Source organism: Cynocephalus volans, chromosome 1, assembly GCF_027409185.1.
Source record: "Cynocephalus volans isolate mCynVol1 chromosome 1, mCynVol1.pri, whole genome shotgun sequence".
Classification (NCBI taxonomy): Eukaryota; Metazoa; Chordata; class Mammalia; order Dermoptera; family Cynocephalidae; genus Cynocephalus; species Cynocephalus volans.
In genome coordinates, this window is record NC_084460.1 from 121,952,474 (window position 1) to 121,977,569 (window position 25,096).

Below are 25,096 nucleotides of genomic sequence, written 5' to 3' on the forward strand. Positions count from 1 at the left end.
ATCCGCAATAGTCAACCAGGCAATGAAAGTCTTCCCTCCTGACCTAAGATGGAGCCTAAAGGATGATTAATTCAAATTCCTGCAGAGCCCAGGAAGATCTGAAATAGAGTGAATGTTTCACTGAATGTAGACTGAGTCATTGGTGGGAGGCGTCCTTGGGCTAGAATATTTTAAATTTATTTCCCCTTGGAATATCTTTATCAAGGCTAAAATTCTTAAGTACTAGATTTATTAATAACATACTAATTGTGCCCATTTTGACATAGTTTTTCAGCCTAATGGTTTGCTTATTTAACCGGAGGCCTGCTGAGCCTATTAGAGGCACCTAAGGACATAAAATATGAATAAATTAAAAAGCAAAAAGAAAAGCTGATCTCTAGCATAAAAAAATAAAATTTAGTAAGCATGTTTATTAGTGTTTGTTTTGATGAAGAGCCCTTAATGAAGACACAGGCACAGTGAAGTCAGCCATTCACTCCACACTGACAGCATCAATAGAGGTACACTTTGTTTTCAGATTAGTACCAGGCACTTGGGGGCAGTTTTGAGTTCCCAAGTTGTGCTTTGGGACACTATATAATCTGTCCAAACTCTAAGAAGGTAAGCAATTAGTTAAACATTTAATAAACTTATAACCAATATTTTAGTTTCATATAGGTTAGATACAGAATTTGGCTTGTGTACCATGTGGGTCCTTCCTGTTACAGAAAGACTTCCAAGTGTCCATGTGTACACTGGTGCCCATATCATAGAACTTGAGCCTCATTTTACTAATTGGACAATTACAGGACTTATAACTACTACTACAGCTATAGCAGGTCACACCTACCATTTACGTGCCTGGAGTCCTTGGAATGCCATACAGAATTACAGCGTTGTGTTCCTAATGGCAAAATGTGAGCCGTGTTACGACAGTGAGGTGGAGAGTGTGGTTTCCAGGCACTCATGGGGACGGAACACTGGGTGGTTTGGATGCCTTTCCTTTATGTTTAGAGTTTGATTATAACTTCTAAGACAGTAAGAAGACTGTGGTAGCAACGATCCTGCTTCCCATCAGCAACCCTGTCATTACTGGTCAGAGATCTTTTTTGGGATGTGATACATCATTGTTCCTTTCATTCTTTTCCTTGCACTCTTCTCTTCCTATTTGTTCTTAGGATCTGGAGAAGCTGATGGGAGGAATGAAGGCCAAAAGAGAGCAAGGCCTTGGGAGGAAGAATCTTTTTTCATGCCATAAAACTTGCCATTTTTCTGACTCTTCATAGTAGGTTCTATTTGTTTAGGAAGCAGGAAAGGGAACTGAGATACCTCCCTGAGGATTTACAGCTTGCAAGAATGCCCTGGAAGTGGGAGGGGGCTGGGCTGCACTTCAGCTGGGTGACAGTAACCCTACTTTGATGAGTCCTCTTGAGTTAACAGTTCTGGAGCTTAGGAGGAGGGTGGTCTGTGATCCCGGGACCATGCTGGATTTTGAGCACCAAATAAAGGAAGAGGAGAGGACTGTGTTTTCAGAACTCCCCCTCAGTTGGTGATTTATTGAATTTCCATAGTATAACAGGGATTGGAGGAAATCAGATTTGCTGTTGCAAAAGAATTTTGCATTGTAATAACTCAGGAAAATAGCTCATGTTCAAAGCCTAAAGAAAAACTTCTGTAGATCCAAGATAAAGGCAAACGTGCATTAAATTCATAGACGTGGGGCTTCAGAAAGCAGCCAGTTGACCAACAAAAGTTGGCAGGTAGGAAAAAAAATGCTGTTTAGGAGAACTTCAGAATTGAATTGTTTTTCTTGCTAAACTCATGGGATAAAAAGGAAGGGTGTAAAGGGGGAAGAACAAGGAGAATTATTGCAGTGCAGAGGAGCCGCTGAGATCACAGCCAGCCGGTGGGACAGAGGCCACAGGGGTTCTTAATGTCAAGTCCAAGAGGAGCTAAAAGCCTTGCTCATGGCCTAGGGTTTGAGGAACAGGTTATGCTGGTTATCTCTTATAAGAATTAGTGCAAAAGGTAATAAACTGCTCCTGTTGTGTGGGCGTTAAACTCTTTCTCTAAATACAAGCTTTCCAAAGTATCATATTAGGATCAGTTCATGTTATTATTTTTAAACTAAAACTGCTATTAATTCATGTTTTTAAACAGGAAAGTTGTTTTGATAGAAAAAGTCTAAATGGCTAGGAAAGCTGGCTTGTTTTATTTAATTCTCTAACTCCACTTTACAGATGAAGAACATGATGCTCAAAGAGGTTAAGTCAGCTGCCCACAGTAGCCCAGCCAGTAAGCAGCAGAACAAAGCCTCCAACTGCCTCAGCCCCTGTACTTTCTGCTTTGCTGCTCTGAGACCCTGATAAGTTGTTGGTTTGATGCTTTTGCTTCCCTGGAGATAATTAATTCAGTTTAATTTCATGACTAGGAACTGTCTTCAAAAACAAACTTCTAAGGAGTCAAAAACAGAGCAGAAATAGCCAGGAAGGAAAAACTCTTGGGTCAGTAGGATCATGAAGAGGGGACAGGGCCGGCCCATGGCTCACTTGGGAGAGTGTGGTGCTGATAACACCAAGGACACGGGTTTGGATCCCTATATAGGGATGGCCGGTTAGCTCACTTGGGAGAGCGTGGTGCTGACACCACCAAGTCAAGGGTTAAGATCCCCTTACCGGTCATCTTTAAAAAAAGAAGAAGGGGCATGTGTGCGGTGTGTCTCTCTCACCTCCACCCTTTCCTGTCTTTTCCCTCCCTCTCTCCCCCGTATTTCCTCTCTCCTCTTTCTCTTCCCCCCTCTCTCTGTCCTTCCCTTCCTCCTATGTCCTTCCCTTTCTCAAATCCTGTTAACCGCTTTAGAATATATGGCATCATTTTCATTTGTCAGTTAACTTCTTTATAACTTTATTCTGTTTGTTCTGAATCTTAGTTCGTCTTTCTCATTGGAGGACAGGCCTGACCCTTTTCCTTTCTCTCAAAATGGAACAGTGGCAGTCATTTAGTGACTGAGTGAGTGAACCCAGCACCAGAGCAACAGATAAACTCACTTCAGATCTTTAATCCTAGGCCAGTAATCAATGAGACTCAGCCCTTTCTGGATTCCAGAAAGAAGGCTGTCTGTGGGCTTGGTCTCAGCAGCGCAGCAGGAAGCACAGCTGCAGGGAAACCTGGGGTATATTTAGTCTGGCCCCACTTATGCTGGGTAATGAGACTGTTGCTGGATCCCACTGAGCCCTCCTTGCTACTGTATGCCATGGCCAGTGCCTGCCCTCCACACGAAGAAGGCTCAGGCTCCAAGATGACATTGCTGCTGGGGACCTCTTGCCCTTGCCCCAAACCAGGACTGTGCCTAATGGAAGCTAAAGGACACCCCAGAGGAGCAAATCTCTGGCCATGAACACAAACCATGACTGAAAGCCCCCTGCAGACTTGTTCGTGGGACAGTCGAGGGAAAGCCCCAGACCAGGATGCATCACCTGCCTTCTCGGCCCTGCTGGCCCTCAGCCCCAGGCTCTCAGGACAGGCCAGCTTCCTTCCCTGAGACTCAGCTCCCTCCGCTGTAAAACAGGGATGCGGTATTGAGGATAGCACTGACTGTGCCAGGAACCTCCCTTAGAACTGTGAAGTACTGAACTTCTTAAGGAATTGTTGTGAAAATTTTATCCCAATGGCAGCTGTTAATTCCCTTTCTGCCTGATTAAATGTGAATTGTCCTGGTTTGGGGGACTTTTCTCATTGTGGTTATTGTCAAGTTGAGTTTGCCCAACCAAAAAAAGTCAGGTGGGTTAGGACATTTATTTTTGTGCTTATTATGTGACAGATAATGTTCTAGCTGTTTTATGTATGTTATTTCTTTTAGTTATCTACAAACCTTGCAGTATTATCATGCATTGTACTGATGATGTGTACATTACACTTACCAGAATTATATTATCACCAGTAACTGATGATAACTATTATCTATTTATTTATTTATATTTATTGGCAGCTGGCCGGTACAGGAATTGAACCCTGGACCGTGGTGTTATCAGCACCATGCTGTAAGTGTATTATCATCAATTTAGAGGAGGGGACACTGAAGCTTAGGTTGGGAAGATTGCTTCAGATCACACAGCTGGAGCCATGAATTAAGAACACCAATTTCCATCTGTCTCTTATTTCACCTAAGTTCATACAAGAGTGAGCATAAATTGATACAGAGTCTATAGGCCACAGAGAAGCCAAAATAATTTGTTTGGTTTTGGAATGGAATGAAATACACACACACACACACACACACACACGTGTTACCTTTTAAAAAATTATTACCTGGTTTGTCTCTGTTCTGCTTTAGTTCTCGCTTGTCAAGGGTTTAGGATGTGGGTCAGCTGATAATATGTTTATCCTCATGGAGAGTTCACCATGGGCCTCACTGGAGAAGGGTGGCTCCCCTTGAAGAGATGCCTGCATAACATCCTGGACTTATCATCAGAAGGCCTGGGTATGAGCTCTAGGTCTGCCTGTACTGGACTCATGACCTTGGACAAGTCACTTCACCTTAGCATGTCCTGGTCTATCAATAAAATGGGGGGGGGGTGGGTGGGACTAGGGTTTCAGGATTCTAGTTAGGGCTGCTTTTCTCGGGCTGTCTAAAGGAAGTCACTTGCCCAGAACCTGAGATCCTCACTGGCTCCTTAACCCCAATGTGGTATGCGTTTGTAGGAAAAGTTGGTTGGGAAGAATTTGAGGCAGTTGAATGTTCAAGATGACTCAGCCATTCGCTAGCCTGGATTCACCCTGCACCTGCTGGGGAGGGCCCATACCAACAGGAACCCGACCTGCAGGTCTGAGAACCGGCTCATCTGAACCTTTACTCCCAATCATTTCATTCTTGCCTGTATTCTTGCTGGAAAGCTTTGGGCAACAAAGCACAGAGGCAATGGGTGACACTGGAATTAAATGCCTGCCCAGACCAGTGTCCCCCAGGTCAGCCACCCTCCCCACCTCCTCCTGGAGGGGGTGCAGTGAAGGTTCATTCTCAATTTACTTTGAGATATACCCTATGATATTTCAGAGTAACGCATTTCTATTCCTAGCAGTATTTACCTCAGGTCATATAAAAATGAGTCTGTAATCCTTGGGTGAGGGCCCAGTCTCCATTGGTTCTTTTGCTGCTGATAAACCCGTCAAGTAGCTGAGGCCAGCTGCATAGGCATGAGTTGGTTCTTGTGCCAGCCTTGTACAAGTGTCATCGCTGATGTTGTACAAGGTATTTTCACATATTGTCTCCTTAAAACTCCCCATAGTCCTGAGTTACTACCCCTGGAGACTGATGAGGAAGTTGAGCTTCAGAGACAGGTAGGGACTTGTCCAAGGCCAGGATCTGGCCCCACATCCTAGATTTCCAGTTGGCATGCTGTCCCCTCCACAGCTACAGGTGGAGTTGAGGACTTTCAGGGAACAGTAAGCTGCCATGTGGGGCAGCATCTCCAGGCCGCCCCCTCACACATGCTTCGGAGCTCCTAGGGGAGGGAGAAACAGGATTTTAGTCCCCAGTGGCTGAGACCCACAGGATGACTTGGCTTTGCTGAAGCCCCAGACCAGGAAATGGGCTGTGGGAAGAACCAAGAGGGTGGGTCAAAAAGGAGCCTGCCACCTGCTTGGAGGAGCGAGCTGGAGTTTTTGATGTTCCTGCAGCACCTAGGAGTTAGAGCTCATCTGCATGTAGCTCTGTGAGGCTGGGGGCTCTGTTGAGGCTGCAGAGAGGCGAGAACATTGTGTCCTCCAGCCTGCTCAGTCTGTGCAAGACAGGAAATTCCTCAATTCTCCTGAGGCAGCCAGCTTTCCTGACTGCTGCAGCCCAGTCGAGAAACAAGACAGATCTATGCATCTCCAATGTGGGGGTCCCCAAGTCCCCTCAGGGTCTTCTGCCAGGGCCCCCAGCTGCCCTCCGTCAAAGGCAGCAATGTCTGGGCTGGGGGCGCAGGAGAGCAGCAACCCTGAGATCCCCATTTTCTGTCGGGGACCTGAGGGCTGTCTGCACATGCCATCTTGCTTTGGGAAGAGTTTTCCTCCTGCCTCCTGGGCCTTCCCAGCCTCTCCCCATCCCATTCTCAGATGCTGGGCTAGGAGAGCTTTGAAGTGGAACGATTTTGTTTTCAGTGGCAACAGCTATAAATTCAGTAGCAAGTTTGCAGTTAGGCCTTGCCAGGCTTGTAAAGCACCTAGGAAACCTATCCCTACGGCTCCAGGCTTCCCGAAGAAGGCCTGGTATTTGTAGCCCTGTGCTGACAACCCAAAATACCAGAGTCCCTTTCCCCAAAACTTTAGAGTTTAATTTAGAGATGTCCTATCCTTCCGCATCTCAACTCCTGCACCTGTCAAAAACAAACAAAAAATCTAAAAGCGAATTATTGAAAGAGCCACCTCACTCCCAGGACAAAGGGAAGGATCAAAGACCAGGCAGCCGTGTACTCAGCCTGCACCAGGGCTGTCCTGGGTGTGAAGCACACACACTTAGTGTCCTCTTCCCCCTCTAGCTAATATGAGGCAGGGTCAAAGCTCAGCTTGAGGGAAAGTTCCAACAATGAGGAAAAGCCTGTTTGTCACTTCATCTCCACAGAGGACTGATTGGGAGTGAGTGGATGGACCAGCCCAGCTCCCAGCACGTTCTGCACATTCTGGCTTTTGTCCTTTATTGGCTGGTGCAGTCCCTCACTCTCTCCCTCTCAGACATTGACTTGTTCCCCCAGTTTTTACTGAGGTATTATTGATGTACAATAAACTGCATGTATTTGTTTAATTTGAAGAATTTTGACATATATACACACACATCCATGAAACCTTCACACAATTTTCAAAAATGGACATCTCCCTCGCCCCCAAATGTTTTTATATATATATATATATATATTCATTCTATATGTTCATCTCCCTATATAATTATCCCCCAACCCCTGCCACACATAACCACTGATCTGCTTTCTGTCACTTTACTTTGCATTTTCTAGAATTTTATGTAAATGGAATCATTCGCTATGTATTCTTTCTTTGGCCGCTTTCATTCAACATAATTATCGTGAGATTCATCCCTGTTGAGGTGTCTCGCAATACTTCATTCCTTTTCATTGCTGAGTAGTATTCCATTGTATGGATATATTACAGTTTATTTATTCACTTGTTGATGGACATTTGGGTCATTTCTAGTTTAAGACTATTGTGAAGAAAGCTGCTGTGCATGTTTCTGTTATAAATCTTGGCATGGATATATGCTTTCATTTTTCTTGGGTAAATACTTACGAGTAGAATGACTGGATCATATGGGAAGTGCATGTTTAGCTTTTTAAGAAACTGTCAAAAGGATCTGTACCATTTTACACTCTCACCAGCAACATATGACGACGGTTTAGGTTGCTCCACATACTTGCCAATACTGATTCTTGGGATGATCGATCTCTTTAATTTTAGGCGTTCTAATGAGTGTAGTGTCTTTGGCTTTCTTGAGGTGTTTAAAATCTCATAAAATGGGAGTGGAGCACCATCTAATCATAGAAAATGTCAAGGAAGCTCTTCAGTTCTGTTTTGTGAGAGACACCAAGATATATCATTAAGTTAAAAAGCAAGATGTCAATCATTGTATATAGTGTGCTATAATTTATTTTTAAGAAAGAAAAAAGAGAATATGCCTATTAGCTTCTGTACACTATACACATCAATCATTTCTGGCAAGACGAACAAGAAACTGAAAATTGGTTGCTTCCAGGGAGGGACACCTGATGAGACAGGGATGGGAGAGAGGCTTTACACATATGTTGGTACCTTTTGAATTTTGTGCCATGTGAGTATATCACTTATTTTTAAAACCAAATAAAATTTAAGAGAGAAAAGTCTCATAAGATGCCAAGTACTGGCCTTCAAACACTGTCTGCTAGCAGTAAGTTTCTGGTGGGAACCTGAGCCTCAAGAGTTATATACCAAGTGCTCATTTAGTCTATGTTTGTTGAATGAATGAATGAATATTCACCCACGTTCTGTTGTCCACCTATCACACAGAGAAGAAGAGCAACGGGAAGAGTGAGTACCTACAGCCCATGGTGCCCGTCTTCCTTCAGGGCCTCTCTGATCTCAAAGTCATGGATGGAAGCCAGGTCACCATGACGGTCCAGGTGTCAGGTGTGTCTCTGCATGGCTGTCCTCAGGGTGTACATGAAAACGGTCACGTTGCAGCATGAGTATTGCTCCCCAAGGGCCTGCTCAGATCCTTAATCCACCAGAAAATCAGCATAGGACCATCAAGCAGTGGGTCCAAAGATATGGGGCCTCTTGGTCTCTCTTTTCTGCCTTCTTCTGGATTAAAAGTTAAATGGTCCAGAGGAAGAAGATGGCCATAGCTAGAGGGGTGAGGGATTAATTTGAAAACATAGTGTGGCCTATGTAGCTATAATGTTTTGAAAACTAGTATAAAACCAGATTATGTGAGAATTCCCACTCTCAGATGATATTCCCAGTTGTGCTATTCAGATTTTAATGTGAGAGGAAGGAGTAGAGGTTCTTCTAAAATGAGCAGGGAAACAAGAGCATGTGATTAGCATCCCAGTCTAAGATATCACAGTTCTTGCTAGAAGTGAGCAAGAGAAGCCTGGGGACACCCCTGGCACAACGCTCTTGGCTGGATCAGCCAGAGTTTGCCATTTAGTGTATAAATGGTTGTTGGCCATTGGTCAGTGCCTCTGACAGCCTGGAGGTCGCATTCCTGGTTTTTTAGTTCCTCTGGAGCTGTGGAAGCAATGAAGATGAGCTGCGAGAGAACCCATGGGTGCACCCTTTAGGGATGCTCAATGAATTCTGTTCTTGCAGGCTGGAGGCCATTTTGTGACAGTCCTAGGCAGAGGCAGTCCATCCCCTGACATGTTCATTAGGCCACTGTCTGAGATCTCAAGGTGGAAGCACTCACAATCTCTCTGCACTTGACCTCCAGCCAGGCGACATCTGCTCTCGTTTGAGCCTCTCCCATGCCCGCTGTTTCACAGCCTGCCTGGCAGCCCAGTCCTGGGCCTTGCTCCTTGGGAAGCAGGCCTCGTGGCTCAGCTCTGACATCACAGGAAATCCTCCTAGTGGTCCTTGTTTTATGCCCCAACAAATTCCTAGAAACTACCCAGAAAAGTAGACTAGTAAAATCTGGAAATGCTACCTGCCAAGAGCTGCGTTTGGAAATCCAGTGCATGCTGGTGCCCATCTTTGCCCGGGGATGACATTCATGTGGTAGCACAATGACATGCTAACTGAGCTCTCCTCCTGGTGAAGATTTACAAGGGTGGCACTATGAATGCCTGGACTTCCCAGGTGTGGGTGCCCCACGGGAGGCAGTACAGTGTGAACCCAGTAATCCACTCACTAAGAATTATCAAGCAGTTTGGATTCTACTTTTATAAACCGTTCTTCCTGGCTTTTGTTTTTCATCTCTGAAATCATATTTTCACTTCTGGGTTCTTTCTGGTTTCCTGAAATCTGTGGTTAAATGATTATAATGAATGTGTATTGACTGTTTTCTGTGTGTCAGATGCTATTCTAATCTGCTTTTCTAATGGGCTGCTAAGGGAGGTTTGATTAACTCATTTAGTCCTCCATCAAACCTGAGAGTTAGACAGTGTTACAATCTCTGTTTTATGGATGGGGAAACTGAAGCGTAGAGAATTTGGTAGAGTATTTAGTACCATATTACAGTACTAAGTGTGGAGCTACCACGTGGCCAGGGAAGTACCTCCCTGAAGTCCCCTTGCCCCTTCTCCACGTTCAGGTAATCCACCCCCTGAGGTCATCTGGCTTCACAACGGGAATGAGATCCAGGAGTCAGAGGATTTTCACTTTGAACAGAGAGGCTCTCGGCACAGCCTTTGTATCCAGGAGGTGTTCCCAGAGGACACTGGCACATACACTTGTGAAGCCTGGAACAGCGCGGGAGAGGTCCGCACTCAGGCCGTGCTCACAGTGCAAGGTGAGGCCAGCCTGCTCACCTTTGAGCATCTGGAGAGAGGTTGCTGCGGTGGCCTCTCCACAAGCCATTTGGAGCTGAGGAAACCACGTGGGCCTGCTTTGTTCCCACCATGGACCCTCTACTCCCTTGGTTCCAGCCCAGCCCCAGAGGCTGGTTACCTATCCCACATCCCAAGCTCTGGCTGAGTGGGGCTGCCCTGCCCAGCCTTCTGAAGTCCCTCTCCTCTCTGGGTTACTGATGACAAGCTGCATGGAGTGCTAAGAGGGAAATGTGTAATGCACAATTTGGCAGTGATAGCTTACAAAATGAGTATGGGTTTATCAGAGTTGTTGCCTTTAGAGAACTTCTGCTTAAGAGAAGAGGCGAGTTAAGCCCACATAATGCGAATGACAACTCTTCATTATGCACACCTGATGCAGATTGTTTGCCCAGGCTGCCTCCCCTTGCTTTGCATGTACAAATTCACATTCATATTATCCTCTGAGAACGTAACAAAGACAAATTTGCAATGAGAAGGATGTGCTGTATTGTATATCCATTCTAAGTGATTTCTGGACAAGCTCTCATTGTGGTGACACTGTCTTCCCGCCCTTCACCACCGTGGAGAATTGAGTGGAGGCTGTCTGCTGAAGGTCCTCCCTCTTAGCTATACCCTCTGCCAACTTCCAGAGCCTCATGATGGCACCCAGCCCTGGTTCATCAGCAAGCCTCGCTCGGTGACAGCCTCCCTGGGCCAGAGTGTCCTTATTTCCTGCGCCATAGCTGGGGATCCCTTTCCCACTGTGCACTGGCTCCGAAATGGCAAAGCCCTCTCCAAAGACATCGGCCACTTCGAGGTGCTACAGAATGAGGATGTTTTCACCCTGGTTCTCAAGAACGTGCAGCCCCGGCACGCTGGACAGTACGAGATCCTGCTCAAGTGAGTCTGCAAGTCCTGCCAGCCTCCCCTAAACCCTCTCCCAAAACTCCTTGCTCCCCTGACCTGGGACTGGGAAACCAGAGGAAGTACACACTGACGTGGCTTGCCCTTCAAGATAAAGCAAGTGTAGGCTCGGTGCTGTTGACAAGTTGCTGTTTCCTCCACTTCAGCCTAACAGATGCTCATTGAGAACTTCCCTTCTGGGCTCATTCCCCAGAATCCTCTGTCTCATTACCTCCAGGGTCTCGTTCCCTCATTGTGTGGTATATGGAAAATAGGAAGGATGGAGGAATGAATTAAAATTGGAAAAGTAGGAAGATAGAAGGAATGAATTAGTTATCCATTGCTGTGTGATGAATTACCCCCAAATAGCAGCTTGAAACAACAAACATTTTTATTTCACAGTTTCTGTGGGCTGGGAATTTGGAAGCAGCTTAGCCTGGTGGTTTTGAAGTTGCAGTCAAGATGTCAGCAGGGGCTGCAATCTCTGAAGGTGTGACTGGGACTGGAGGATCGGCTTCCGAGATGGCTCCTTCACTAGCTGTGGGCAGGAGCCTCCACTCCTTGCCGCGTGGGCCTCCCCAGAGGGCTGCTGGGTGTCTTCATGACACGGAAGCTGGCTTCCCTAGACTGAGTGATCCCAGAGAGAGCACAAGTTGGAACCTGCAGTGTCCTTTGTGACCTACACTTGGAAGTCACACACTGTCACTTCCAACATTCTGTGTTTAGAAGTGAGTCATTGGGCCGGCCTGTGGCTCACTTGGGAGAGTGTGGTGCTGACAACACCAAGTCAAGGGTTGAGATCCCCTTACCGGTCATCTTTTAAAAAATAAAAATAAAAATAAAAAAAGAAGTGAGTCATTAAGTACAACTCCTACTCAAGCGGAGGGGAATTAAGTTCCACCTCTTGGAGAGAGGAGTATCAAAGAATTTGCAGACATTTTAAAACCACCACAGGGAGGCTAACTCTCCCTTTCCTTCTTTCTTGCTTTTTCAAGGCCTTGCTAGGTTACGCAGGAAGCTAAGCTCCATGAAGGCACACTGCTGTGTTTCCAGGCCTAGAACAGTATCTGGCCCATAGTCAGCATTTGGTAACTATTTGTTAAATGAATGTGATATAGAAATGTTCTTCTACCTTTAAAATGCTCCAATTCTTAAAATTCTGTGCTAACCCTGATAGGTGGGGACAGAACACCTGCCGTGGGTCCTAGGTTTGGTGTGAGCATTGAGGAAGAGTGCTGGTCTGTGCCTTAACCTGCAGGTGGCGGTGTGCCCCGGCTCGGGTGCCTGGCTGCTTGGCAAGGGGATTCCTCTCCTGGAATTCATCATTCCCTCTCAGTGGGCCCATCATGTTCAAGGCCCTGAGCTACAAATAGGCTCTGTAGCTACATGCCAAGGCTGCTGTCATGATGGAACATCATGCCTACAATAGTTACAAACACCAGTATGTACCCCATCCCCTTGGGTCCTTTCTGGGCATGTTCTTTATACTTGTATCTGTTAGCTTTTGTTGTACAACAAACCACCCCACATACTTAGTGGCCTTTAAGAAAATAGTCACTTTTTAAAAAGCCATTTATTATTTCTTAGTATTTCTTAGGAGTCTTTGGGTCTGCTAGGAAGTTCTGATGACCTGGGCAAGGCTCAACGAATCTCAGCTGAGCTCAGTGACATGCCTGTGGTCAGCTGATGGGATGGTCATGGGCTCTTAGCCACCCTGCTGCCATCAGCAGTGTGCTCGGAACACATCAATTCTCTCTGCCTTGTGCCCAAGCCAGTTGTTACTAGGAAGGCAAATCTATCTCCCAAATGGGAGAAGATACACTCTTATTCCCTGAGCCAGTGCAAAGAATGGAAAATACTTGCCAATGAGCTTGTCTGCATAGGAACAGCACTTTGAGACAGTACTCATATTAATCATGCTAGACATCCTAGAGGAGATGAGCTTTTTGTGGATTCTGAGGAAAAAGGAAAAGCTGAGTCTCAGCAAATGAGAAAAGGTTTGGCTGCTGAATAGGCTGGGGGGGAGGTGGTATAAAGCAGAGGGCTATAGGACATGTGCCAGGCCGGAGAGGAGGGCTGCATTGGGAGGTCGGCAGGCAGACTGTCTGGGGCCAGCTGAGGACAGCCATAAAACTTAGGACAGCCATAAAACTTAGACTGTCCCAGCTGGGAGGGACTTCAGAAGTTATCTAGCCTCCTCCTCATGTAATAACAGAGAAACTGAGGTCTCAGGGTCATGGACTTGCTCATGGCCACCCAAAGGTGAGCAGTAGCAGAGCCCAAGTTCAAACCTCATCTTCCGACTTAAATCAGATGCCTGTCCCTTCCTTATGGTCCAGTGTGGGGGGTTTCTTAAGTGCACTGGGAACTTGGGGGGCCTGGGGAACCACATGGAGCCTCCACCCATGCAGCCCTGGGCTCTTTTCCCTCTGAAAATCCAGCCTCTTTATTCCTTTGGCAGTCTGTTGTCCTGGCCTTGGCTTTGTCCCCAGCTGAAAATGAGCAAGTCAGTGGAAAGTTCTCCTGGGAGGTGTATACCAGGCCTGCCAGGGGCCTCGTTCCACCCCTCCGACACTCCCCCTCCCCCAGCTTTTCTGATCCTGACAGAAATCAGACCTAGGCCCAAGGCGGAATGCCTTTCAAGGGGGAAGACTGGATGGCTGGAAGGAAGTGGGGTGTGGCGGGGGAGGCAGTTTCTGTTTGTTCCTGCTAAAGTGTGAGGCAGGTATGGGTCGTCATTTCTACCTTCCCTTCCCTAGCTCTAGTCTCCTGTACCGAAAGGGGAAATGTCAAAATGTCAGCTCCAAATTCTAGCTGGAGTGTTTGAAAAATTGATACTAGCCAAGACATTAGTTCTTTAAACTAATTTTACATATAAAATCCATCCCAGAGGTTGGGTATTCAGAGTGTACAGGATCCAAGGCTTTGTAGCCAGAGTGGGCTTCTCATTCAAGGCTTGAGAAGCAGGGGCAAAAGCGTCTGTTAGTTTGTGAAAAGCACAGCACGCAGGCTGGTAGCCCCTATCCTTTGTGGCAGCAGCTGGGATGAGGCCTCGTGCTCAGCCCCAGACTAGTCTTGCAACTGGGTATGTGCAAATGCCAAAGATGGCCCCAAGATGCTGTTCCAGCTGGCTAGGTTATCTGGCATGTGGGTCCCAGGCAAGAGGCCCCTCTGACCTATGTGGGCTCCAAATGAACCCATGATTTGCCTTAAAGGCCCAGCAGAGATTTAAACTTAGGGCTGTAGGAGTAGTTACCCCTAGGTCACCCCGAGATGACCAAGACATGATGCACTCAGTGGGCCAGCCTTGGAATCCGGTTCTCCACCATCCACTGCCCAGCTCATGCCCGGGGGCTTCAGGGTGAGGCCTTGAGGGGCTTATGTGTGTCTGTGCTTCCTGCTGTGAGGACAGGTCATGGAAACAACAGAAGCCCTGTCCTTCCTCCCCCATGGGGAGATATGGCATCCTCTAGCCCTGGGGACAGGGCTCCCCACCATTTAAAGCCTCTGAGGGGCTTTGCTGGACTAAAACAGGGCCATCTGGTCAGTGTCTGCTCCTGATGTTTGCATCTGGGCTGGGTTCTACTTGTGACAGGAGGAAACTCAGCTGAGGAGATGTCAAAAAGGGCCACCAGGTAAACATAGCTCCTGGGCATCTGATTTTCTTGCTCCATGTCAACCTGGGCACCACAGCACTGTGCTTGAAAGAAAAGTGGGAAAAGAATGGGCTAGCACTGGCCAGCAGCCTGCAGAAGCGTGCTAGGGGGCTAGGCCTCAGCCCCAAAATGACCTCACGTGGTCATTGTGCAAGTTGACCCAAGCCCCATAAGCCTTTCTGAGCATTGAGAGCTCAGGGTGCTCTGAGAGCCTTAGTCTTCCCATTGGCACTAAATGAGGCTCCTAATTGCTGTTTGTTGAACAAAGAAGCATCCTGGGCCCTAAAATTCTCCAGACATGAGGCTCTTTGAACCTTAGATCGGTGCCCTCAGAGCTTGAGTACTGAGGAGGGTGACCAGGAGGGGATTGGCTATATGGGATGGGTGGCCAGGGAGGAGAGAGGAGTAAAAGAGCTAAAGTAGCCAGGAAGGCACTGCACTGGTGCAGCCTGGGACAGCAGGAGGGCACTGTGGAAAGGGACAAAGCAGGGGACGCCAATAGGTGAGAAGAGAGTTGGAAGGTAGCTTCAAATGGGTCCCAGCACCCAGGAGTCATCAACAGCCCCTGTATCCCCCAAGGATTATGTGCCATGCCATGCATGGGCTGCCAGTATCTGTCCACTGGGAGGGAGGCCAGGCAAAGTGAGGGAGATACCCACACAGCAGAAGAACACACATGAGCACACCCTCAGATGTCTGTCCATATGCGTACGACTTAGTGTGCCCACTTATTTCCAAACTTGAACCTCCAGGTGCAGGTGCCTGCCGGGTGGACCCATATACATGTGGATTCATGCATGTAGTTGACATATACATATGCATATAGACGCACATGTGTGCGTGCACACACACACACACACACACACCAGAACAGATTGTACTGGGGGCACTGTAGGGTGGGTACGAAGGTCAAAGTTCTTGGATTCAGGTAGACAGAGCCAGGTCCCATCCCCTTTCTCCAATAGTTAGCTCTGAGAGTTTAGACAAATTACTTAACCTTTATAGGCCTCATTTTTCTTACCTACGAAAACAGTGCTGACTCCAACTAACAGAGCTGTCATAGATTAAGAGAGATGGATCACGTATGAAACCTGTCACAGAGCATAGCACATCTGTCATGTGTTGCCCCCTGTGGTGCTAGTGAGACAGTCACATCTAGAGGACTGTGTTGAAGCTCAGAGACCCTGAGAGTCCCAGCACTGCTTCACGTAAACCCTGAGCCTCCTTTCCTTAACTTTGAAATGAGCATAGTAGTATCCTACACCTGACTATGGGAGCAAGAAAGACAACAGGTGTGAAAGTCGTGAAAGCTGGAGGCACTATATAAAATGCAGTCGTTATGATCATGAAGGGTATCCTGTGGCTCTCAGACCTGCCCCTTCTGCTCCAATCTGAGCAGAACCTCCTTGGCTGGTCTGAGCTAGAAACGCCAGCAGGTGGCAGCCTTGCAGGGCAGCAAGGATGGCCTGCCGTAAATGCAGGCACTGTGGCACCCACGCATGGCGCAGCCTCCTCCCCTGAGCAAAGGGGCCTCAGCCGCCGTGTCACGGGAGACTAATGGGTTTATGGACCTGAAGAATCCAGAGCCCTCCCCACTTGAAGGAAGAAAAGAAAGGGTCTCCCATGTAGGGAGACACCTGTTAGGTTTTTAACACAAAAAGTTCTAAGAACATTAGTGGTGAGTGGAGGTTGGGGATTTTTCATTCCATGAGCAGAAGAGAAGTAGCAGTTGGGGAAGTAACCACCTCTGTGTTAGGAGAGCATGAAGTCAAGCTTAAGGTCACTGGGCAGGCTGACCAGAACCTGTCTGTCTAGACCTAGCAGCTCCATCACAGTCCCCAGCAAAGCTAGTCTTTATTCCTTTTCCTTTATTGACTGATTGAGTGATTGATTATATTATATAATGTATTTACAGAAAGGTATTCCTACTTCTAGTTGCCTCTCTTAGCTGTTGGTCAGAGATTCTTTTTTTTCCCCCCCGCTTCTTATTAAACAAGAGCTGGGAAAATAAAAGGTGACCATAGGGTGAGAGATCCCTGCCCTAACCCTAAGTCTGGGATGGCTCTTGCAGCTGAGCCAGAGAACCTCTTCCCTGGTGGCCAGCCAGTCTGTGGCCAAGTCCCTGCTTGCCCAGTACTCCTCATAGCCCCTGTGCTGAACAGGCTATTTGCCCAGAGAGCCTCTTGATCCTCAATGATCCTTGAATTCTTCAGGAACCGGGTTGGCGAATGCAGTTGCCAGGTGTCACTGATGCTACAGAACAGCCCTGCCAGCCCCACCCTGCGGTGAGTGCCCCCAGGGGCTGCCCAGCCAGGCCCATGCTACAACCCTCCCCCTCCCTCAGCCCTGCAGCCCAGCTCAGCAGCCCCAGCTTATTTGTATCCTCCAGCTGAGGCTGCAGGAGCCAAAAGTGAGAGACTGGAAGGGGAGTGAGGGAGGGAGAGCAAGGAAGGGAGGGGGTGAAGTGTTTTCTGTTTTTTTTTGTTTTTTTTTTTCACACACCCTTATAAGGCTACTGAAGTCATTACCAATGTAATAAACCAGCTAAGCAAGCGGGAACGCCTCTCCCCAAAGTTCCCTTCTATAAACACAGCCTGGCTGGCCCCCACCTCCCTTTACCCCTCCTCCCTGCCCTCCCGTCCTCGTCCTCGGGGGATTTACTTTCCCCTGACGTTTCTTTCTTACCCAGCCCCTTTTCCTCCTGCTACTTTCCTTTTTCCCTTCACTGGTTGCAGGGTGAGGGAGCCTGCCAGCTGTGAGGGCCTCTGTGGTGAAGGAGCTGGTGCTGATGGTGGTGGTGGTGACCACTATGGGACCCTGAGGCCCGGCTGGCCAGCAAGAGGGCAGAGTTGGCCCAAGGAGGAAGACAGCGAGGACGTGCGGGGGGTGCTGAAGAGACGTGTGGAGACGAGGCAGCACACAGAGGAGGCCATCCGCCAGCAGGAGGTAGAGCAGCTGGATTTCCGTGACCTCCTGGGCAAGAAAGTGAGTACCAAGACCTTGTCAGAAGAAGACCTGAAGGAGATCCCAGCAGAGCAGATGGATTTCCGCGCCAACCTGCAGCGGCAAGTGAAGCCAAAGACAGTGTCCGAGGAAGAGAGGAAGGTGCATACTCCCCAGCAGGTCGACTTCCGCTCTGTCCTGGCCAAGAAAGGGACTCCCAAGACCCCAGTGCCTGAGAAGGTGCCATCTCCAAAACCAGCCAACCCGGATTTTCGTTCAGTGCTGGGCAGCAAGAAGAAATTACCAGCAGAGAATGGTAGCAGTAATGCCGAGGCTTTGAATGCCAAGGCAGCAGAAAGTCCCAAGCCTGTGGGTAATGCTCTGCCCTCAGAGTCGTTGAAACCTTTGGGCAACGCCAAGCCTTCAGAATCCCTGAAGCCCATGGGCAATGTCAAGCCTGCTGAGACCCTGAAACCTGTGGGCAGCACCAAGCCTTCAGAATCCCTGAAGACTGTGAGCAATGTCAAGCCTGCTGAGACCCTGAAACCCGTGGGCAACGCCAAGCCTTCAGAATCCCTGAAGCCCATGGGCAATGTCAAGCCTGCTGAGACCCTGAAACCTGTGGGCAGCACCAAGCCTTCAGACTTCCTGAAACCCGTGGGCAACGCCAAGCCTTCAGAGTTCCTGAAATCCATGGGCAACTCCAAGCCTTCAGAATCCCTGAAGCCTGTGGGCAATGCCAAGCCTGCTGAGACCCTGAAACCTGTGGGCAGCACCAAGCCTTCAGACTTCCTGAAACCCGTGGGCAACGCCAAGCCTTCAGAGTTCCTGAAATCCATGGGCAACTCCAAGCCTTTAGAGTCCCTGAAACCTGTGGGAAATGCCAAACCTGCCGAGACCCTGAAACCTGTGGGCAATGCCAAGCCTGCTGAGACCCTGAAACCTGTGGGCAACATCAAGCCTGCTGAGACCCTGAAACCCGTGGGCAACACCAAGCCTTTAGAGTCCCTGAAACCCGTGGGCAACGCCAAGCCTGTCGAGACCCTGAAACCCATGGGCAATGCCAAGCCTGCCGAGACCCTGAAACCCGTGGGCAACGCCAAGCCTGCCGAGACCCTGAAACCCGTGGGCAACGCCAAGCCTGCCGAGACCCTGAAACCCGTGGGCAACGCCAAGCCTGCCGAGACCCTGAAACCCGTGGGCAACGCCAAGCCTGCCGAGACCCTGAAACCTGTGGGCAACACCAAGCCTGTCGAGACCCTGAAACCCATGGGCAATGCCAAGCCTGCCGAGACCCTGAAACCCGTGGGCAATGCCAAGCCTGCTGAGACCCTGAAACCTGTGGGCAACACCAAGCCTGATGAGACCCTGAAACCCGTGGGCAACATCAAGCCTGCCGAGACCCTGAAACCTGTGGGCAACACCAAGCCTGCCGAGACCCTGAAACCAGCCGGGAGAGAAGAACTCAAGAAGGAGGTTAAGAATGATGTGAACTGCAAGAAAGAGCATGCAGGAACCGCAGATAATGAAAAAAGACCAGAGAACCAAGGGACAGCCCCAGTTTTCAAGGAGAAGCTACAAGATGTCCATGTGGCAGAGGGTGAGAAGCTGCTACTCCAGTGCCAGGTGTCCTCTGACCCCCTGGCCACCATCACCTGGACACTGAATGGAAAGACACTCAAGACTACCAAGTTCATCATCCTCTCCCAAGAAGGTAAGCGAGGGGGGTCAGGGACGAAGGGGACCCTGTACCATTGTCAGCTCATAGAACCTTGCTCTTGTTGATCACTGAATGCAGCCTGTAGCTAGGGTTGGAATGCCCGGCCCCTGTACCCCCCTCACTCCTAGGGGAGGTCCCCCTGCCACTCAGGGGCCTTGGGTACCTGCCCCATTGCTGGGGGTGAGAGCTGGTATTCTGGTCCTTGCGGTACATGCCGATGTCTCGGCATCCATCTGGCAGAGTCCTCTCATGGCACCTCAACCCTGGCTCCCCAGAGTAGACCTGGGCCTGAGCCGATGCCTAACAACTCCAGCATGGAGGGGGCCTGGAAATGGGAGGCATGGAGACTGGAGCCGGCAGCGGGCTCTAAGTGAAGAGCTGCTTAAGCAGCAGCATTTTCAGTGTGGGGAGGGGTGTGCAGTGACCAGATGGCATGAGACTGTGAGTTGGGGTCATCAACAATTTAAGTCTTGATTGCATTGTGAGTTTGAAGGGACCTGTGGGGGAAGACAAAACTGCCCCTACGGCACACACTCACGGTAAACAGAGCTGCTCGCTTCCTAATTTGGATGAGACTTTTGTTTGCTGATATTTTACATTCTTGGGTGGTAGGGAGAAGAGGGGGGGCAAATTCTGCCATCTGTGGCCTTTTGGGGCCTGGAGCTCTCCAATGAGCCAATTTATACCTGGAGAAGAGAGGGGGGTGAGAGGAGTATTTTCCCTGTACCCTCAGTTAGGTTTGAAGTGTTTTTGTAAATACCAAGCCTGGGTGAGAGCTCCAAGGCCGGCAGACATTCCGCACCCCACTCTGGCAGAGGGATGGGTTGCCAGTACTGCAGTAGTATCCTGCCTGAGCTGGGGGCTGATGCTAGTGGCTCTGGCCAGGGCAGGGTACATAAAAGCTCCCTGGGGAGGTGGCTTTTCCCCTTGAGGGGCAGGGGGCAGCCACAGCAGAGGCTGGAGTGAACAGGTCCTGTCAAATCCAGGTCAGCTGAGATGTCAGAACTACTCCTCCCCTGAGTGCTGCTCTCCATGCCCTCATCTAGCTGCACCCCTCCCCACTCCCTCCCTCACCTCTCATCCCTCTGCTGCCTGGCTTCCTCTTAAAAACTGGAATGAAGTGTCTGGAGATAGCAGAGACCCTCTCAGCTCACGGTGATGTTTCTTTCTTCACTCTGCGTCCCAGACAGCAAATCTGGAACAGCTGAGCATGTTGAATCTAAACACTGAAGGAGTGAAGGGGAAATTGGCCAGCAGAGAGAAAAACATGTTATATCTGTTGACATGGTAACTTTTTCATATGGATGTCCCCAGATTGGCAGCATGCTCCAGAAATCATAGCATCCATTCCCTGTCTCTACTAGTCCAGCCTCCCTGAGGTCCACACATAAGTGGGCATGGGGGATTACCAGGATGGGGTGAGATGTCCAAGGGACTTGATGCCACAGCCTCCCTGTCACCCCTGTAGGACCCTCCCAGTTAGAAAGTGCTTGGTAAAACTGATCAGAAACCTTGATGGGGAACATTTCACAGGTTACCCTGTGGAGTTCTCTCAAGCAGGAAGGAGGGTGGGCAGCCACCATCCTTGGGACATGTCCAGTCACACAGGCCTGCCCAATGTGAGGTCCACTGCTGCACCAACCTCAGGGAAAATGAGGTTCAGACAGCTGGGGGCAGTGCCCAAAGCCGTGCAGCTGCTCTGGGATCTCCATGGGATTTAAACCCAGAGCCACCAAGGGCTGCTTATAAACACAGTCCACTCAACTAAGCAGTGTAAGGCAGACCCAGCCCTGATCTTGGAAACATCCTGAGCTTTTAACCATTGTCTTCTCATGCCCAGAGGGCCTGGAGGGTGTCTTACCTGCTGATCACTGAGTGTTAATGGGCATAGAGACCCCAACTACTCCAGCATCGCCCCCCCCAAAGGATCAGTTTAGGTCCAAGGTAGCAGCAAGAAGAAATGATTAAAAGATGGCTAGCACAAGAAGATAGAGAGAGACTAGGAGGGAGGGGAGGTGATTACAGAGACAGCCCTAGATTGAACTTTAAAAAATATTCTAAATATTTAGAATTTCATTTAAAAGTAAGAATAGCTTGCATCTGTTGTACATTATGTGCCAGTCACTGTCCTAGGCATCTTACATTTTTCATTCATTTAATGCTCACAACAGCTACTGTAATGTCCACATAACACAGAAATTAAGTACCTGTCCAAGGTTGCACAGCTCATAAGTAACAGAGCTGGGATTTGAACTCAGGCGGTTGAGTTCCCCGTGCCTAGACCAATATGCTATATGACCTCTTAGTTAATTCTTATTAGTTTGTCAGAATAATGGTAGCAGTTGAGAATTTGTCTATCAACTGTAAATACTGATGGCTATTTACTCCTCAATATTGCTAACAGTTGTCAAAATGTTGAAAGACTGATGGGGCCCCATGGGTGTGCCAGGTTTCTGGTGTTTTCCCTGCAGTGGAGGAAGCCGACCTTGAAACAGGCCTGTCTAGCCACAGTAGGGGAGAGTGCCTTGTCTCAAAATAGCAGCCCCACCTTTATCCCTTCACTCACAGCATCTTCAAGAGCCTGGTGTTTTGTTAAGGAGAAAGGTATTCTAAGGCCTTAAGTGCTAAGTTGCCACTTCAGCAAGTCTCACTGCAGGGAGTAAGGATTCTGAGAGATGGAATGGATCTTCTCTCAATAGATCTAGAAAGAGAGGACACTGACTCACAGTAGTAAACCTGTTGCAGCCACGTGCTGAGGAGTGTGTCAGTAGGAGGAGAGGGGCTAGAGAGAAAGGCTGAAGTGAAAGTGCTGGGCCTTGATCTGAGCCCAGAAGCAGGCCAGGACTTGGATCAGCAGGGAAGCAGCAGGAGATGGGCTCTCCAGGCAGGGGTCTGCAGCAGGAAGGACAGGCCAGCTCACAGCCTCTTCGTGGCCCCAATGTCATGCTATACCATGCCAAGGAACTAGAGTCTAAAGGCCATAGGGAGCCATGCAAGATATTGGAGTAAAGAGCACTGTACACAAAGCTGGGCTTTAGGGGTTTTGATGGACTCCATGCCCAAAAGACTAGGACGAAGCCTATTGAAGAGATCAAGGAGAAAGGTGGTAAGGCCTGGACCAGCACAGTAGCCATGGCCACAGAGAGGAAATAACCAGCCCAAGAAACAAGGACAGAAGAGAACCTGTAGCCTGGCTTCATGGGCAGGTTGGGGCAGGGGTAGGTAAAGAAGAGCAAGGAGTGGAAGACCACTGAGCACAGGTGTCTGGGGTTGCAGCGATGGTGTCAGTGGGAATGAAGAAGCTGGGAGTTTGAGGGGGTTTGGAGGGGAAGATGAAAGGATTGGCTGCACTGGTCTCCCTGTTCCTCATACTCAGCCCAGCACCCCGCCTCTCTGACTTGGAACCCTTCTTGCCCCGCCGTGCTGATCTCCATTCTGTCGTCTCTTCTGCAGTCGACATTCACTTCCCCAGGATGCCTTCCCAGACCGTTGTCACCATTTTTGGCCATGAGATTCTTGTCCTCTCTTCCCTCCCCATCGACCTGTATTTCTGCGTGCACTGACTGCTAGAGGACACTCTGGTTTAGGTTTTGGGGGGGCTTCTCAGGTGTCTGTAGCTTGGATAGGCTCCATAGCCTACAGAACCCCAAGACAGGATTACGTCCACCCCACTTAGCACTGAGGAGAACAGAAGAGGTATGACAGTCATCTGTTGGAGTCGATGGTTAGTTAATTTGTGGAGGGACACAGACATGTGGAGGTGTCCTTTCTGCACCCCAGGTCTGCAGGGCTGATGGGGTTCAGAGTGCCACCAGCTGGGCCCGCCCTCCAGGGATGGGCACCTGTACCTCCCAAGCTGTCCCCAGCTCTTTCTGGACCGCCTCTGCTGAGGGGTGGGAGGCGGATGGCCCTGTGAGCCAAGGAGAGCAGAAGTACTGTGGTGCTTGCGAGAAGCGCTTGATCTTTACACTTTGCTTCCCATCTCCAGGCCAGGTTTCTCCCCTGGCAGAACATTCCTACCAACCTAATAATGATGATTCATTTTTGTGGATGTTGTCAACCGATGATTCATTTTTAATTGCCTTCAGGGTGGAATCTTGCAAAGGGTTTTTCAAAACCTGTGAAAGTTCATCCTACAAAAAGTGGGTTTATGCAGCATCTACTATGCTCAAGGCATTATTCTATCCCCTTTCATTGAATGCATGAGCCATTTGAAGAACTCTGAATTAAGAATTTTTTTTTCCTTCTGGAGACTGTCATCTTTTTCAACAATAGGTTAGATTTCAGTATTCATGATCTTTTTCTTGCATAGATCCTACCAGATCACCAGCTACAGAAATGTGCCTTTGCCTTTCTGAGAATGGCTGATTTTTTTTTTTACTGCAACTACATTCCAGGCTCAGGAAAAACATTTAGGATAGACGTGGTCATGGCCCTCAGGGAGCTAGTGTGGGAAGCAAGCATATATTTCAGCAATGGCCTTGTGAGACATGTTTTGATAAAGGTGAGCCCAGGGTGACTTGGAAGCGCAGAAGAGGTCCTCCTAGGACTGGGGGTCCTAGGTGACAAGGAGGCCACTGTATCTGAGGAAGTGATCTGGGGATGAGTCTGGTGGCCTCGACTTGCCAGATAGGCCAGATCAGGGAGGCACTGCCCAGCCTCCAGGGCTTCAGACCACTCCCAACCTTCATCTCCCCGCACCCAACCCCCTGCCCCAGTCAAAAAAGGAGTGAGCCAGGAGCTTTAGACATGGAGCCCTTACTCCATGGCCACGAGAGGCTGTCTCAGGCAGACTCTAGCAGAGCCACTCAGTGGATTCCTGGTTCTGGCCTCTCCCATCCCCCTCATCTCTTTTGCAAAATTCCCCACCAGGCTGAGACTTCTTTAAAAAAAACGCTGGGAAATGGTTTTTCTTCTGGAGGTCAGGAATGAGCTGTCCCACAGGAAATACCAGATTCTTCATCTGGGGTAGCCGATCCTCCAAGCCTAGGCCCTCTGCAGTCTGCTGTGTGGCCAGGGGTCCAGCTCTGCCTGCTCTGATGCCCTGCCTTGGGGAGGTGGGGGGGGGTGTTCCCCTGTTCCCTTGCTAGTCTCACTACTGTCTTGGCAGCTTGTGTCATTTTGGTTTAAGGCCAAAGGCAGCTGGGGGACTGAAACTGAAAGAATATCAAGGATTTGAGCAGGATGTTCATTGGGGGTGGTGGGATATCTGCTCCCAGAGCCTCTGCCCCACCCAGACTGAGGGAAAACTGCAAGCTGGGGTCAGTGTCCTCTAAGCCTTGAGTTGGGGCCAGCAGCCATCTCTGCCTCGTCCTGCCTGCCCAGATGAATGGGAATGTCTCTCCCTAGAAGATAGTTCTCATTCCCCTATTCCTGTGCTTCATGGTTCCCACTCTCATGACAGACTTCTTTAAAATCTGACTTAATCCTTTCTGTTGCAGTTTCTGCAGATTCTGCCTCCTAACCACCGCGAGAAGACACTGTGGCCCGACACTGTGGCCCATTGCCCTCCCCTGTGGGAGAAGGGAGTGGGTCCTTTCCTGAGGGGTGGGGTCTGTGTAAGGGTGTAAGAGGTGGGAATAGGTGCAGATCAGCCAGCCTGCCACAGGTGTTTGTAGCAATAAGGTTTCTCTGTTGAAAACATGACCCAGGCACCAAGAAGTAAAGGGAAATATTACTCCTTTACCTTCTCTTCCAGCCTTAGTGAGGGTCTCTGCAGAGCTGATGGTACCCTTCCTCTTTCTGAATATCCTTGTATCTGTCAGAAGGCCCTTTTGGGTCATGCTGTCCCCTACATCCACTGGGATGCACACGGCTCTGCCCTCCCAGTGCTGATGGCATTGTGTGTGTATGTGTGTGTATGCTCAGGCACAGGGATACACATGGTTTTGTCCTCCTCCTTG

General features: G+C 49.0%; 1 protein-coding gene across 8 annotated transcripts in view; it reads left to right on the forward strand.

Annotated features, from left to right (window-relative positions):
* Positions 1 to 25,096, forward strand: part of MYLK (myosin light chain kinase) — a 179,610-nt gene that overhangs the window by 81,050 nt on the left and 73,464 nt on the right. For 6 of the 8 annotated variants that reach the window (XM_063075060.1, XM_063075031.1, XM_063075041.1 and 3 more), the window contains 6 exons: positions 8,011 to 8,130; positions 9,755 to 9,952; positions 10,622 to 10,871; positions 16,744 to 16,815; positions 17,266 to 17,950; positions 18,875 to 19,187. In XM_063075060.1, coding sequence (XP_062931130.1) covers positions 8,011 to 8,130; positions 9,755 to 9,952; positions 10,622 to 10,871; positions 16,744 to 16,815; positions 17,266 to 17,950; positions 18,875 to 19,187 — 1,638 coding nt within the window. Of the gene's footprint in view, positions 1 to 8,010; positions 8,131 to 9,754; positions 9,953 to 10,621; positions 10,872 to 16,743; positions 16,816 to 17,265; positions 17,951 to 18,622; positions 19,188 to 25,096 lie in introns of all 8 variants that reach the window. The other 2 variants (XM_063075096.1, XM_063075086.1) reach the window with 2 other exon arrangements.